Source organism: Ischnura elegans, chromosome 5, assembly GCF_921293095.1.
Source record: "Ischnura elegans chromosome 5, ioIscEleg1.1, whole genome shotgun sequence".
In the NCBI taxonomy this organism is placed as follows: domain Eukaryota; kingdom Metazoa; phylum Arthropoda; class Insecta; order Odonata; family Coenagrionidae; genus Ischnura; species Ischnura elegans.
Genome location: NC_060250.1, coordinates 70,431,318 through 70,445,457, shown reverse-complemented (window position 1 = coordinate 70,445,457; position 14,140 = coordinate 70,431,318). Strand labels below are relative to the sequence as shown.

At 39.1% G+C, this 14,140-nt stretch overlaps 1 protein-coding gene across 1 annotated transcript in view; it reads right to left on the bottom strand.

Annotated features, from left to right (window-relative positions):
• The window catches only part of LOC124159038 (T-box transcription factor TBX20-like), a 123,245-nt gene that overhangs the window by 98,264 nt on the left and 10,841 nt on the right, over positions 1–14,140 (bottom strand). Inside the window, exon 2 of the mRNA XM_046534528.1 lies at positions 13,086–13,281. Coding sequence (XP_046390484.1) covers positions 13,086–13,281 — 196 coding nt within the window. The remainder of the gene's footprint in view (positions 1–13,085; positions 13,282–14,140) is intronic.

The following is a 14,140-nucleotide window of genomic DNA, read 5'->3' as shown; positions in this document are numbered from 1 at the left end:
ATGAATTAGGTGAAGATATTTTAACAGAAGGCATCAGTGATATGTCTGTAGTTAAAAATGCTTTCTGCATAAAATTAAATGATTGTTTATATCATACAGCGCTTGTGTACAGTTATACATTTTGGCTTGAGTCTTATTAGAAACTGGTTAAAAATAATAATTTCCCTGCAGATCATTTTACAAATATCTTTGACACCTTTTCCTAACACTCCAACGTGCAATTGTTTATTATGTAGCTGTAATGAATTAAATATTTCCAAATATATACAACCTGTAGAGTTCAAATTTCTTTTATTCCGTGTAAAATGCTATTATTTATGGAAAATCGCATGACGTTATTTTCTCTTCTTTTATTCTTTGACCATATTATATGTGCTCTAAGGGTTTTCCAATCCGGCTCGACGCCTAAATCTCATCTTTGATGCCTGTAACTTCTTGAACGCTCTTTCTTTAGTGTCAATTAAGCATTCTTTAATGACTGTTTTCAATTATCTTTGATATAGTTTGACGTTCAGTGTCCATACTCAACCTTACTAGTAAAAGAAACATTGAGAAATGTGTGACAGGAAATATGTTCGAGACTGAATTGCGGAAACTAATATTTTGTAATTTTAAAATCTATTAATTTAGTACTTCACCAAGACCCCTCACTTTACGCTCTTCTGTTTTCTCCCTTCTCGCTTAATTTCATTTATAAATATCCTTAATTCCCTAGACTCATTTAACGCTCTTAGTACCACAGTACTAAGTTACCATTAGTAAAATTTAAAAAAATACATTGATATCCAACACATTTGTAGTATCATATTGTGTTTTTTCAAAAAAAGTAAAAAAATTCTTAAATTTACGCTGGCACTTTTCGCTAATACCACCACATTTATGTGGCACTTAGCATATCCAGGTATATCCACGCCTACTCTTGTATTTTCTCATCTCACTCCTGAACTCTGTTCTAGCTACCACCGTCCATTTTGTCTGTTTCTCTTGTTACCAATGCAAGCGGATCGAAACTTGTCGGCCGTTAATGAAGGTTTGCTCCCGAGGTGGGAGAAACACACGCCCCTTTAGCAAACGGAAGGGTCGCCCGCTATCGCCGAAGGAGCCGCAAATTCCCGCGATAATGTGTCAGAATAGTTGACCCAAGAGGGACCACGCTCTTTCCGTGACGGTATGATGGTGAAAAATCGCTTTGCGAATGCTCCAGAGACAAGTGTAAAGTACCGCTTCACTCTGAGTCCCGCTCTCTATTGCAAAAAAAGTCTCAAAAATTTTTTTCTTAATGATTATTACACTTAACATAAATTCAGAAAAAATTATTGAATGTACAAAAATTTATAAACGTCACATTGTCACTAAAAATGACATTTATAAGGGGGTTAGTGAAGTTGGTAATACAAGTAGATATATTTATTATTACTATGATACAGTTTTTGGCCAAAGCTTTTATTTTTGTGGCTTGGAAAGATCATCTAAACCTTTCCGGGAGGACTTTGGAGCTAAGAGCTGCAGAAATGCTATTTTTTCACAATAACTTGGCGGTCAAAGCACAAAAATGAGCAAGTTATAAACCAAGACCAAGTGATCTTAACTTGCTCTTATTTTCTATACATAAATTGCATCTAAAAATTCGTGAAACGGACCTTAAACATTATCTTCCACACTTTGCTTTAAATCCTCCCATTATTTAATGTCAGTATTATCAAAATAAAATAAGAATCTTCTTTAATAAGACAATGACAAAGTAAGGGTTTTCTCTTCGATGCGACAACTGCTTTTTAAGCGCGACTACCGTCTCCTGTGAAGTAAAGCTTGGAGGTACAACTGGTACCATATCTGATCAGCAATTGAGTAACCTGAGTTTGAATCCCAACCAACTCCTAGGCTTTTTTATCCTGAAGTGTTTTTATGAATTTTATTCTGAGTAAAAATATATTTCTACCCAGATAATGGCCTTTCCGCCTCTGATGATTGATTCAAACTCACCTGTCGAAGTTAAATACGTTGGTGTGAAAAAATGATCTGATAGGAAAATTGTGAAGAGAGCGGAATTAAACCAATCTTAGAATTGTTGACCAGTGATGATAATGATGTTTGAAGAACTTTTGCATTCACTCCACCCGTTTTTTCTGCCTTCCGGTTATTTTATCTGCTCAAAATTTATTCCTGCCACAATCTAAAACTACGCAGTTTGCGGTACTGCAACATGTGAATGGGAAGATGTCATCGAGGTTTTCAACGGCGGTGAGGCGGAGGTATAATTGGAGAGGAAAGGCCGAGTGTTGGATTTGATGGTGAATGGGTGGCGGTAAAGGAAGAGATAGTCTCGGGTGAAGAAGATGACTGGGCACCACAAATCGATGCTGGTGCAATATTATGGGTGTGTTGTATCGTGAAAGAAACAGAGTTGGGAGGGAATGTTAGGGAGATTCAATCAATCAGCGCGGCGCCAGCAACCTAGCCGCCGTGGTGCGCTGCTACATCCATATAATACCCTGCTAGGAAACTCTAGAGTGTTTGGTAGAAGGAGACATTCGATATGCAATAGAGTAGTGTATTCATTTTATACAAAATTTTTGGCTTTAGAAATACCGATTTATACGAATGGCAACGGTCAATTTTATCCTCATTTGAAAAAGGCTAGATTGGCGCCCATGCTATGCCCCTCCACGTGACGTCACAGGGACCTAGTTTCTATACGAGTAGATAGGAGTTTTACATCGTCTGAGATTACCAATGCACGCGTGAGGCACATACTTCAAGGAAACATTTCTTAATAATCACCAATTAAAATTGTATATGGTCGAAAAGTTTTCTTCGTTTGATAAGGCATTAATAATCCTAATTCAAGCCAAGCGCTACCAGCTAGCAGGGTACTCTGCTACCTGCTAGCATCCTGCGTCGTATCAGCGCTCAGAGCCTCGCCCCAAGGTCACCTCACTTGCGGCAGCCGGAACCAGAACGACGTCATACGGAGATTTCCCGGAATCATACTTAGCCGTCGCGTTTTCGCGCGCTTGAAATTTTTCACTTTACATTTTATCGCGAAAAATAGATATCGTCATTTAAAAATCTAAAAGCGTGAAATACGCACTCCAGGAGTAATAATCTTTCGATTAAGGCAATAAAAAAATAAAAGGAAACCACCCTATTGATGATGTTCTTTCTGACATAGCCGTCATGACAGAGACAGAGAAGGATTAGAAAAATATTCTGAAATATCAGCTGAAAATAAGCAAAAATAAGATCAAGATATCAGTATGCAGCAGAAGAGAAGAATTCAAGACTAGCATCAAAATACGGAAACAAAAACTGATAGAGGTGGGTGAATTATGTTATTTAGGAAACAGGATCTTCAATGAGGGGAGAAGCAAGAAATAAATTATCAGCAGAACAGCCCAGGCGAGGAGAGCATTCCACGAAAAGAAAAAGCTACTTACCGCGGGAAATTTAAACATAAAAGTAAGGTAACAGTTTATCAGAACATACATTTGGAGTATGCTTCTCTACGGAAGAGAGGCATGAACAATGAAGGCTGCAGACAAATCGAGGGTAGAAGTCTTCGAAATGTGGTGCTACAGAAGAATGATGAGAATCAAATGGATCGACCAAGTAAGTAATGTGGAAATTCTAAGACGCGCAAGAGAGAATAGAAGCCTCAAGAAAACCAAGACAATAAGACGGAACAACTTTACAGGCCACATCTTGAGACATGATGGCCTGACGAAGACAATCGTCGAGGAACAAATAGATGGCAAGAACAAAAAAAGATATATGGAACAGGTAAAGAAGGATGTGGAAGAGAAGAAATATGTAGGTGTGAAAAGATTAGTCGAAAGGAGAATTGAGGGGAGAGCGTCGTCGAACTAATCTTAGAATTGTTGACCAGTAATCATGATGATTCTTCATCCATTCCTCCTTCATTGAGGTGGGCTAATTTGGGCTGTGAAGCATTTTTGATGGATTCCTAAAATACATTCTTTATGCTGATGCTACCGAAGATTGGTGAAGATAAAATGGATCTGCCGAATAAAGTATGAGGAAGTAATGAGAAGAGTAGAATAATGGAAAACTCTTCTAAAAATCAGGACAACTTAGTTGGCCATACTATGAGGCCTGATGAGAACAATCGTAGCAGGGCGGGTGGAAGGGAAGAAGGGAAAGGGAAGAGCCCCGAGTTAGTTAGTTTGTTTGTTTTTTTTTGTGCGTCGATAGCAAAGGTCACTTTGCACCGCAACCGTCCTTATGTAAAACAAATTTTGAGTGCTTAATGACACATTATTTAGGGTATTAATATTTAAAATAAAAAATATGTATACATCTGTTTAAATTAATTTACAGTATCTTAACTTCATCCCCCAATGAGTTACATAGGAGAGATAATGAAAGAAGTGAAAGAGAAGAAATACGTTGGTGTGAAAAGGCTGGTGGATAAGAGAGAGGGATGGAGAGCTGCGTTTTGTTGTCCCAGCTTGTGTTTTTGTTTTTTCAATTGTGCTTTAAGCATTTATATAAGAGACCATAGCGTAAGACTATACTCGATATCAATACGCTTATAATCGTTTGTTAATATTTTTTGCAGAGTTTTGATCTAATGCGATTGAAAAGATCAATAAATCTATGTCTTTGCCATGGTTTCTCTTTCCCGAATGCTAAATTCTCATATACGAATTTCGCAAACGTTTCTCCTTTGAAAATTCACCGATATTTCGCAGAATTCCTTTTCAATGTGGCCGACCCGATTTTACATAATCCCGCACCCGTGCAGCAGCTATTCAAAAGGTATCACCTCTGTTACATCTCTCTTCTGTTTCACATGCCTCCAAATCAAATGCCGAATCGTCGATAGCCCAGCCATTCCTGGTAATTTGGAAAGATCGAACTTTAAAACAGGTCACTGCGCTTCTAGCGTTCATAAGTTTCCGTAGGTATGAGAATAGAAAATGTGTACGAAGAGGTCAGAAAACGCCTGATCCATAATATATTTTTATTACTCCTTAATCATTTTAAAAATACATAGATACAAAACTCGGCTGGATACATAGGTGACCCCATAAGCTTTTGACATCTAGTGAGACCACCTTCAGAAAAAATCTTAATAAGTTATATATTTGAATTACAAATATTCTTATAGATACATAAATATAACATTAGATACATAAATAATATAAAGTAGTGATATCTCGGCCGCTTGCTTTCAAATACGCTGCTCTGCTTGTTCCTAATATGGCCGCAGCATCATCAGGCTTTTAGGCTGAGATTGTTTGAACAATTGAGAATTGATATCTTTAAAAGCTACACGGGGAACATCATTCTAGAACCCCACTATATTTCCAGGTCCGCCAGAAGCAATAAATTAAGAGAGATATTTTGCCGAACGGATAGATATGGGTTTTTCCCCCGAAACATAAAGGTCTTTAATAAATGATATAAGTAATTTTGTTTGAGCATTTGCTTTTCATATGTAGACGGCTGATATCTTAATACCCCCTGCCACACGCCTTTATGGGCAGCTTGCGGGATAGTATGGAGATGTAGATGAAATACTGCCTACTCTGCTTGTTACTAATATGGCCACCGCATCATCAGGATACAATGGCAAAGCCCGTGTTCCTCCTTACTCCCCCTCCGTGGTACGGGTGTGAGTGCTATATGAATTGGCGAGGGAGTTGGTCGGCAGGTGGTGCTGGAGGTAAAGGTCTCTGTGGGTGGAGAGGGATGAGGGAGTGTAGACTAAACGCGGGAGTGGCTTCCGAGGAAGTAAGGTGCGGTTGGGATGAAAAAACAGGGCACGTTTTTCTTTCGCCCATGGAGGGGATAAATGAGGGGGAAATTCGTAGGTGGGAGGGAACCACGCAAGCTCCGATAGCTTCCACCGCACCGCTATTCCCAAGGTTGGGAATTAATATGATTCCTAACTCTGAAATTCAAGTTAGTTTCCGTTAGTCGAACCAATTCAACGATCAATTGATGACTCAAATTGTGGTAAACGCTTGCTGATATTTCAACCCAATTTGAAGAGTCATTCTTCTTAATAGGCATACAAGCTCACCTAGCCCATACAGGAGAAATTATGCCAAGTTCATAAAATGGATCAAGTAAATTTCGCATCTCATCCTGCCTTACCTCCATCTACTACTTCATATGGAACATTCCACGAAAATTGGGACAAAACTAGCCTCAATTAAAATAACTAATATACTTATGAATTAAACGATTATTTTTTATTTTATTAAAGTTCAAAAGACAGATCGCATGGAAAGAATTTGACTCTATTCAATTTTGGTTCACTGTAATATGCTTCTCAATTAAGGTATTACGAAATTATTTATACCTGAACCACTGTTTAATCTAATACAATTTTTCTACTCATAGTTATGTTCTAGTTATGATGGATATTCTCGATGATTCTAATTTCATTAACAGTCTTTGATGATCTATCTAAATTATGATCTAAACTGCGGTGGCAAATTTTCACTATTAAAGGGATAATGTAAAGAATTTTTGGATGCCGCTTGTGAAATCAATTTCCTCATATGATGACACAAATTTCGCGAGAATCATTATTTCCCAATGGGTTAAGGCTACTTTAAAAGAGATTAAACATTCCTTTGTATGGAATTATTGTTAGTCGCGTACAACATAAGCATCCCCCAAGAGCACTTGCCATTTCGCAAACCGAGTCAACAAAATATGTTGGACATAGTTGATGCGAAACTGTAGCTTAGCGCGAACGTTGAAAGGGCCCGCCCATGGTCCTCATCCCCTGTAGGTTAGCCCTCCTATTATTAGTGATAGTCCAGCAAAAAATACTGGTATTTTTTTGATCGCGCTCCGCAGTAGACCGACAGTAAAATCTTGATATTCAGTTTAGCATATCAATAACCAATTAAGAGTAGTTTTTTTATTAATATCAAAGCGCCTACCGGATGACCTATGCCTTTTTTAATGTATTTTGGGGACCGCAACCATGCAGGTGATAAATGCAAGGCTGCTGGTGTTGAGAAAATGTATTTGCTGTTGTATGTGGAGAATGATGGAAGGGGTAGCCTTGGGCGAGGCGAAGAAAATGGCGGTCGGTTCGAGGGAGTTGTCTCTTTCTCTCGATATTCTTCGGTCGAAGACAAAGTAGGTGAAATCACCGCTCAGCCGATGCATTGCTGCGGCGCACAATGCCTTTCTGAGGTCGACAAAGCCATCCGCTTATACGTGATTAAACGGTTATCGCAGCCAGCCACCGAGAGTTTGGGGAACTACTCCTGCGGCCATGAACATAGAAAGAGAGGACGATCATCCAGCGATTTGACTGCGAGTCCAAAACGTCTGCATTGAGGTAGGCGAGGCAACTACTAACGATTGGCAAGCATCTCCGCGGGCTGAAGTGGAACCGCATTTATAGACATGGCTTCAAATGTCGTTCTTTTGATCACGTCAGAAGAAAGCAATGCTGAAATATTCTTCCACCGGGCGGTACATAGTCGACAGTGCTGTCACTGAAGACGTGAAATGCGGAATTTTGGTATTTCGTCCCGTTATGGAGGCTACACGGGCCTGCTCACTGGATTTCAGTGGCTAAAGGTAAATTTTTATTAGGAATGAATGCCTAGTTTTATCATCATTTCAAAAAGTCGAACTTCCACTATATCACACCTGAATCAGTAGACCTCATTACACTGCATACGAATTTCGGTATTGCGTCCCATACCATCGGCCGGACAATCGTCCATATTCTATCCTCGTGCCTTGCACACTGAAATAAAGACATCTACGTTTCTCGCACCTTGAACTAAGTCGAAATTATACTCATGAAAGATGAAAAAACATTCTATTATTGCCCATTACATGGCCGGAATTGTCTCTAGAAAATGCATAACGGCTGCGCATATCTCGATCTGATATACTTAATTAAATTTGGTGAAAAAGAGGTTTGGATTACGACATGGCCTCTCTCACTTATGGAGGGCACCCTTCAGGAAGAAAAATCAACGAAATCAATCAAAAGAAAATTTGAGGATAGTGAAAATAAACAAGTAGAATTTCAAAAAGCACAGTAATAAATGAATTTCACGATATATTAAGAATAACAAACTTAGACATTTTGCATATTAGGTGTACGTGTTTTTCTCACCATTACATGACAATCACCGCCATCGAATTTTAGACGGTTACATAGCTGCAAAAGTTACTCTTTCCCTGCCGAAGGTACTTCCAATGGGGAACATGCACAATTTTTTTAAAGTACTGGAATAAGAAGGCCTCTACCTCAAATGTACGCGTCGAAAATTTCGCGTATGAATAATGCTTTTTAGCTGAGTTATGAGACTTTAAAAATTGATCTTCATCGGCTGATTGAAAACACGACGTCATCGGAGCGTGACGTCACGGAACGGCATCCACTGATGACAGACTGAGGAAGTGGATAGAAAATCGATCTACGAGGGCTCAAATGCAAATTTGGCGATAGTAATTGCAATTTTTACTTTAAATATCTTGCATTCAAGCCTCTAACACTCTACTCTCTTTGCGAAGTGAATGGTGTTCCGTGCGATGACGTCAGATGGCGTTTCAGATCACGTGACTTCAAGCGATATTCGAGCATTTTTAAATAGCATTTATTGACGTTTGTGGAGTACCAGGAGAGTTTTGGCTTATATATTTGGACTCGTGAGAAAATTTTCTATTCAATGAGACTAACTAGGATGATGAACAAATTCCATGCATGTTCCCCATTGGTATTTGGAGGGCCGGAGCAACTGTCAATTCGCGATCAGAACGTCTTGATGACATCCACGTGTTATCTCATCACTTCAATCGCCCAACTACCATCCGACGCCCCGAACAAGATTTCCGTTGGGCGTTTCTCCGCTAGAAAGCATCCTCTTCGCCTCCCTCCTCCGAGTAGGCTTCGTCTTCAGCCGACCGAAAATGAACCCTATTTGAGCTCCGGCCGAACAATGAGCTATAACGTCGCTGGGTCATTTCTTGCGCTTGATGACTCTTCGCGGCAATAATCGAGATTTTCTCCTCCCTCTCTCGATGGCTCACCGTCTTTCCCGGAGCCATGTCGACGGGGATTGTGGGAAGGTTTTTGGTGGGAGACATATCGTAGGAGGCGTCGAAAGAGACGGATGTCGTCCCTCAAGACTTTTAATTTCGCGGTCGAGTGCCCTGATGGCGAGGTGGAGGAATATCGTTCAAGGCGGAAGGGAGTGGCGGGGTTAACCCACTCCCTTCTATCTAGGGTGGCGACGGCGAGGGGTTTCTCATACGGTGGATGTGCTATGTCCCTTTCCGAGGGCAACTTGGTAGTCGAGAGTCTGTCGACACCTTCACCATCCGTCTCCGCCGGGGGAATCGGGAAGGTATTGCCTACGAAGGCGTTTCCCCACTATCCAACTAGGTGTCCAAGAGACAAGGCGCGTCCCGAGCTGATACAGGGTGAAGAAAAATTGTCACGAAATTTAAACCTTGTATAGCTGATGCCAGTAGCAGGCTAAAATTACCAATGATGTTTAGATACTAATAGCGAAAGTCTCGGATACTGGTGGTTTTAATTCTTAATTCATTGCAATTTAGCTTAAAACTCTCTACATAAAATATGTCTTTCTTACCTCATATTTAGATTTTTACATCCTAGAAATCTTAATTAGGCTCGTATTACTGCTTGTGTTGTTCATTGATTCGTACTCGCACAACAACATCTTAGCGTTCCAATGCAAAACATAGTCGTTTACAACTGGGATAAAATGATTATATGCTTGGTGGAGAAAAATTATGTCACGAAATTCAAACGCAGGATAGCTGATGCCAGTAGGAACCAAAATTGCTAATGGTGCTTAGGCCGAAAACCGTTTGTAAACTAAAGAACCTTTGAGCCAAGCGCTGATTGGCCGCGAGTTTGCTCTGTTGCCGGATGATCTGGACAAAGGCAAAGCCAAATAAGCATTCGAAGTCATGAGTTGTCCAGAGAATTCGGCAACAGGACAAACTCGCGGCCAATCGGAGCGCTGGACTCAAAGTTTCTGTGGTTAACAAATGGTGCGTTTTCGACCTAAACATCATTGGTGATTTTCGTTCCACATGCCAGCTATGAAGGGTTAAAATTTCGTGGCACAAATGTTTATCCCCTCTGTATTTTGAATGAGCGCTGAAATAAAAGAGTGGTTGAATCCACTCCGAATGGGTGGTCGTAAACAACTCGTGATAATGGCATTTTAGTATACCCTCTAATTTCTTTGATATTGCCATTATTTTACATAAGCAAACTATTACCAACACCTTGATCTTTCGTTAAATCATAAACTCATGCAACTATAAACTGAAGAGTGAGTTTCAAATGTCGTTTCCCCACTCATTTATTATTAGCCGTTTTTTTTTAAGGCGTTAAATTCATAACCTCCAACTCAATCTTATTTGCAACTACCAACGTCAAGAATTTCATTTAAACTCCTTAAATCTCACACAAAATATGAGTAAAAATTTTAGCAAGGGTGTGATACCCTCAATAAATTACAACCAATAATACTGATGATCGACGATCATCGGGCTTGATACTGAAGAAAGGTGTAATTCGGAATTGAATCTTACTTTCCACGACTAGGGAAGGGATTAAAACGGCTGCTCCTTCCCTCCCAGGTTTTTTAAATATTACATTTGTTGCCAATTTTGGTTGCATGTTTTATCGAGGAAGAGCACTTTGATTTATTTGGAATAGCCTTGCGTTTGTTCTCTTGCAGATGAGCATATTAGGACAAACTGGCTGATTAGTGTAACAGAACGGTCGTATTTGATTCAGCATGACTAATATTTACGGATGAGAGTCATAAGGCATTTCACTTGCCATATAATCTTATTATTTCGAGCAATGCATATGCTGTTGTACTTTTAGTGTGTTGTGTGAAATTCTACTCGTTAATTTTCACTATCCAACTGAAATAATTATATAAATTAACGCTCGATATCTTTCAGTTTGTTTATAAAAACATATGTTACTATAAAATTTAAAATTTTGGCGTCCATCTATTAGGCGAATATGTCTATCAAAGTTTAAAATAATTCTCTCTTTTACGAATGATAGTAAACGTGCTTCAAAGGCCATCCAAAATTAATTTTTTGCTACCTTTGGTGATCTCGCATAGCATTTGTGGGCGTGCGGGATACAGGTGGAAATCCAGGGCTAATTATTGCAGAAAAACTTACGGTGCGCCATCAAATCAGAATCAGTATACTTAATGAATAGTTCTGAAAATTACATCTTGTTTTTATACCTATTCATCCTTTTGGCAAAAATATTGTCTAAAATAAGGCCTGCTAATTAAATATCAGTGACTAAAGGAGAATGTTTATTAGGTATAAATGCCCTGTTTTATCATCATTTAAAGAGCATGCAGGGGAGGGTTTAAGTTAGCATTGTTTTCTTCTGTGAATTTCATGAGAAATATTGTTATAATTGCTATTTTCGCACAGAATATGAGATTATTTACGGGAAAGAGTACGCAATGGCTACAGATACATGATTCTTTCATAACACCTACACTCAGTTGTACAAAATTATAGTCATAAGCTGAATTTATGCGATGATTACAGCTTTATGATTCAAAAGTTGGGAAAAAACTGGGAGTTGTGCCGGCATATCATCACTATCCATTTCAAATATAATGGCTAAATTTCAATACAGAAAAGTGATGTTACCTCATAGGTATTACTTTAGAATATTAGCACTCATGTTTAAAGTTAAAATAAAAGTATCTCCTTTAATATCTACCTTTTATTGTAAATATCTTATCATTATCAATAATGTCTCACAAACTTAATCTCCTTTTACAGATTTTAAATTTTTACTCAGAAAGCAAAGCATCTTCACTCAGTCAGGATCAAGCCTGTTGCGTTTTACATCACATATTTTTCCTGGCGAACTAAAAAGTTTTTCACTGAACGCAGTGGATGGCGGTGTGACAAGAAACTTTTTCGCTACTGCTTTCAGCCTTGGGTAGGAGATGCAAGTCTTCCAGTATTTCCCAGGGAAGGAATTTGGTGGTGCATTCATCTCTGATAAAAGAGCTTCCTTTTCAGCTTCAACAGTGTTTGCTACGGTGACATTGGGTGCTTTTCCAAATGCATCACTGTATCTTGACCAAATACCTGTCACAGACTCCCTAGTCTGCATTTGCTCCTCCGGAAGTGGTGTGCCACTTAGAATCCATATGTAATATGTTTTGTTATTACGAATACGTGGCTCGAAAATTCAAATGACTGTTGGAAACGCAGTCGTACATAAATTTGTGGTTTGAAGTACATACTACTGGAATCGGAATCGATTTTTCACCTTGGCAAGTACTCATTTTCGATTCCAGTTCTTGGCCAAGAATCGAGGAATCGAAGAATCGAACCCATCTCTAGTTATACCAAAAGGACCTTATTCCAAGACATATATAAATTTGGTAAAGTTAGTAGCGCACGTATTGCGTTGGCCAATGTATAAATTTTAGGTTTACTAAGAAAGGCTAAAAAATCTGTTCTTTTTAGTTAATACAATAATATCTATATTCAACTACATAGTAAGGTAAAAACTTTTCAACCGTATTAATCAATGTACAATATAACTAGGTATGTAATGGTATCAATAAAGAGTATGAGGGTTCAAGGGGAATCCCTTCAGGGATACAACACACCGGGGCCAGGAACCAAGCCCCTGGCTTATACGCCCGAATACCCGGGGAGAGGCTGGAGAGGAAGGGAAAAGGAAAGAGGCGCCGCAGCGATAGGAGCCCGTCGACGCCTCTGGGATAGGATAGGAGCGGAAGGAATGGTATGGGGAAAAACACCTCAACGCTAGAGAAGCGAGGAGGGCCCAACTAAATAGCGAAACCAGGCAAAGCCATTAATGTTCTAACGATCTTGGAGGATTATTCTATGAGAAAGAATAATTCAACGATCAAATCGTTAGGTAAATCAATTGATATCAATATAATTAAATTAGATTAAAGGATATAGTTTTGAAACTAGAGTCTATTTACTTTTTGTAGGGACAGTAGGTAGCGAGTTCCCTTTAGACGCTAGTAAAGAGTATTTGGTGGCTTCATACTCACCTCCCAGCTTTGGTGATGATCATCTCAGTACCTAATGAGTGAAACTTCCTCCAAAGTTCCTTGGAGCAGAGGTCAACACGTACGCTCTCGGGGCTATCACAACCAGAGCTTCCTTTGACGTCTCCTGAAGGTCCAACACTTTCTTTCCATCCAATTCCAGCACTTGGCCCAGCCAGAGTCCCACTTGTGAAATCATCTGTCAAGAATAGAAAATATTTTCTTGGAGTTTAAGTGAAATTATTGACGGTGGAAGTTGCAAATAAGGCGAATGATTTTTCTCAGAAAAATTTGCGCAGAATTTGTGCATTGCAGGTGACTCCGTAAAGTTATCACCGTAGCTAGTGTTGGTGTACTGAAATTATGTAATGTCGTCTTTATTTTACAAGTGAATTTAGGACTATATAGTCCTCTCTCACAATTAACTTGTTTGACAATCACATACATCCATGCCCTGGATGGTGGTCAAACCACCCAGGCGGGATTCGAACCCGCGACCTTTAGGTTAGCAGTCGGGGACTTTACCCCGGCGCCACCCAGTGGAGTTGAAGGTAGTGAATTTAAGGTCTTACAAAATAAATGAGATGGTAAACACTGTATGGAGATTAAAAAAACGGAGATTTGAAGAGATTATCCTTGGAGAGCAGATATTTAGTAAAAACTTTGTTAAGCTACTATGAAAGGAGACGGGTATTGAGGTGTGTTTAATGTAGGTAAACAAAAAAGGGAGAAAAATGGCAGTTGGTTACCAATGAAGAAGATTTGTAATGAGATACTAAAGGAAATTATTCACATGCTCGCAACAATATTAGGAAAAAATTGAATTCTCCATTGAGGATGAGCTGAAAGTTGCTAAAGATTGCTTTTTATACTGGTGAATTTAATTGCCGATGGTAGTTGTAACAAAATTATATACATAGCTTAAGATTCCAAACTTAGTCGAAAACGAATTCGGTTCCTTATTTCCTCATGAACTAAGGCTTACCATTCCCCTTTTCTCGTACATATCTAACCATCGCCACACTTTCCGATAAATAATTTCATATTCCGTAATGGAA